The sequence below is a fragment of the Myotis davidii genome, unplaced genomic scaffold (genome assembly GCF_000327345.1).
Source record: "Myotis davidii unplaced genomic scaffold, ASM32734v1 scaffold125, whole genome shotgun sequence".
In the NCBI taxonomy this organism is placed as follows: Eukaryota; Metazoa; Chordata; class Mammalia; order Chiroptera; family Vespertilionidae; genus Myotis; species Myotis davidii.
Window position 1 is genome coordinate 2,604,907 of NW_006299390.1, and position 1,043 is coordinate 2,605,949.

At 36.2% G+C, this 1,043-nt stretch overlaps 1 protein-coding gene across 3 annotated transcripts in view; it reads left to right on the forward strand.

The window, feature by feature from the left end:
- The window catches only part of SRPK2 (SRSF protein kinase 2), a 148,349-nt gene that overhangs the window by 91,381 nt on the left and 55,925 nt on the right, over window positions 1-1,043 (forward strand). For all 3 annotated transcript variants that reach the window (XR_001515750.1, XM_006774891.2, XM_015571221.1), the window contains exons 4-5: window positions 101-188; window positions 422-509. Coding sequence is in view for 2 of the 3 variants with exons in the window: in XM_006774891.2 (XP_006774954.1) it covers window positions 101-188; window positions 422-509 (176 nt within the window). In the remaining variant the exon portion in view is untranslated. The remainder of the gene's footprint in view (window positions 1-100; window positions 189-421; window positions 510-1,043) is intronic.

Genomic DNA, 1,043 nt, shown 5'->3' on the forward strand with positions numbered 1-1,043 from the left:
CTGTTTTAAAGGAAAGCTTAATAAAACTTTGTATATATAGGGTAAATTTCATTATAATGATCACTTCTGCTTATATATTTTAAATTTGCATTTTCCAAAGGGGGAAAAGATTTGTTGCAATGAAAGTTGTAAAAAGTGCCCAGCATTATACGGAGACAGCCTTGGATGAAATAAAATTGCTCAAATGTGTAAGTACTGTAAAATCTTGAATGATAGAAGACAAATTAATAACTTAAAATTTTACAAAGGGATTTTTCTGGGTTTGACGAAATTAAAATTGATTTTATGTTTTATAAGTTCAAATACTGAATCTTTTGTTTTAAAAAACACATCACTTACATTAAAACCATTTTGGTTGGTATAATGGAAATTATTTTCAGTCATAAACACTTCTGTTCTTGACTTATTTTTCTTTCCATAGGTTCGAGAAAGTGATCCCAGTGACCCAAATAAAGACATGGTAGTACAGCTAATTGATGACTTCAAGATTTCAGGCATGAATGGAATCCATATCCTTTCTGACACTGCTGTTGCTTCCTAATGGCTGAATTATACTGTAGTCTTTCTTATTGCTTTTGAAAAATTGGAATGTGTAAACCCGCTTAAACTTGTGCTTGCTCTGCTTTGTGATTCTCTGCATAAAGCCTCTCATGTAATCCCAGAGGGTTGGAAAGTGATATGTCTAGAGTGCTCTTCTAGGGCTTTCGGGGGTTTTGGTGTAGTAACATTTTATAAAATTATTTTACATCACTTGACCTGATTCTTGCATGGAATTATTAATCTTTTTTTAATATATTTTTTATTGATTAAGATATTACATATGTGTCCTTGTCCCCATGTTACCCTCTACCCCCCCCCTCCGCTCTTGCCCTCCCCCCCGTTGTCCGTGTCCATTGGTTAGGCCTATATGCCTGCATGTAAGTCCTTTGGTTGATCTTCCCCCCTTACCCCCACCCTCCCCTACCCTCCCTCCAAAGCCCGACAGTCCAATCAATGCCTCTCCATCTCTGGATCAGTCCTTGTTCATCAGTTTATGTTGTTCC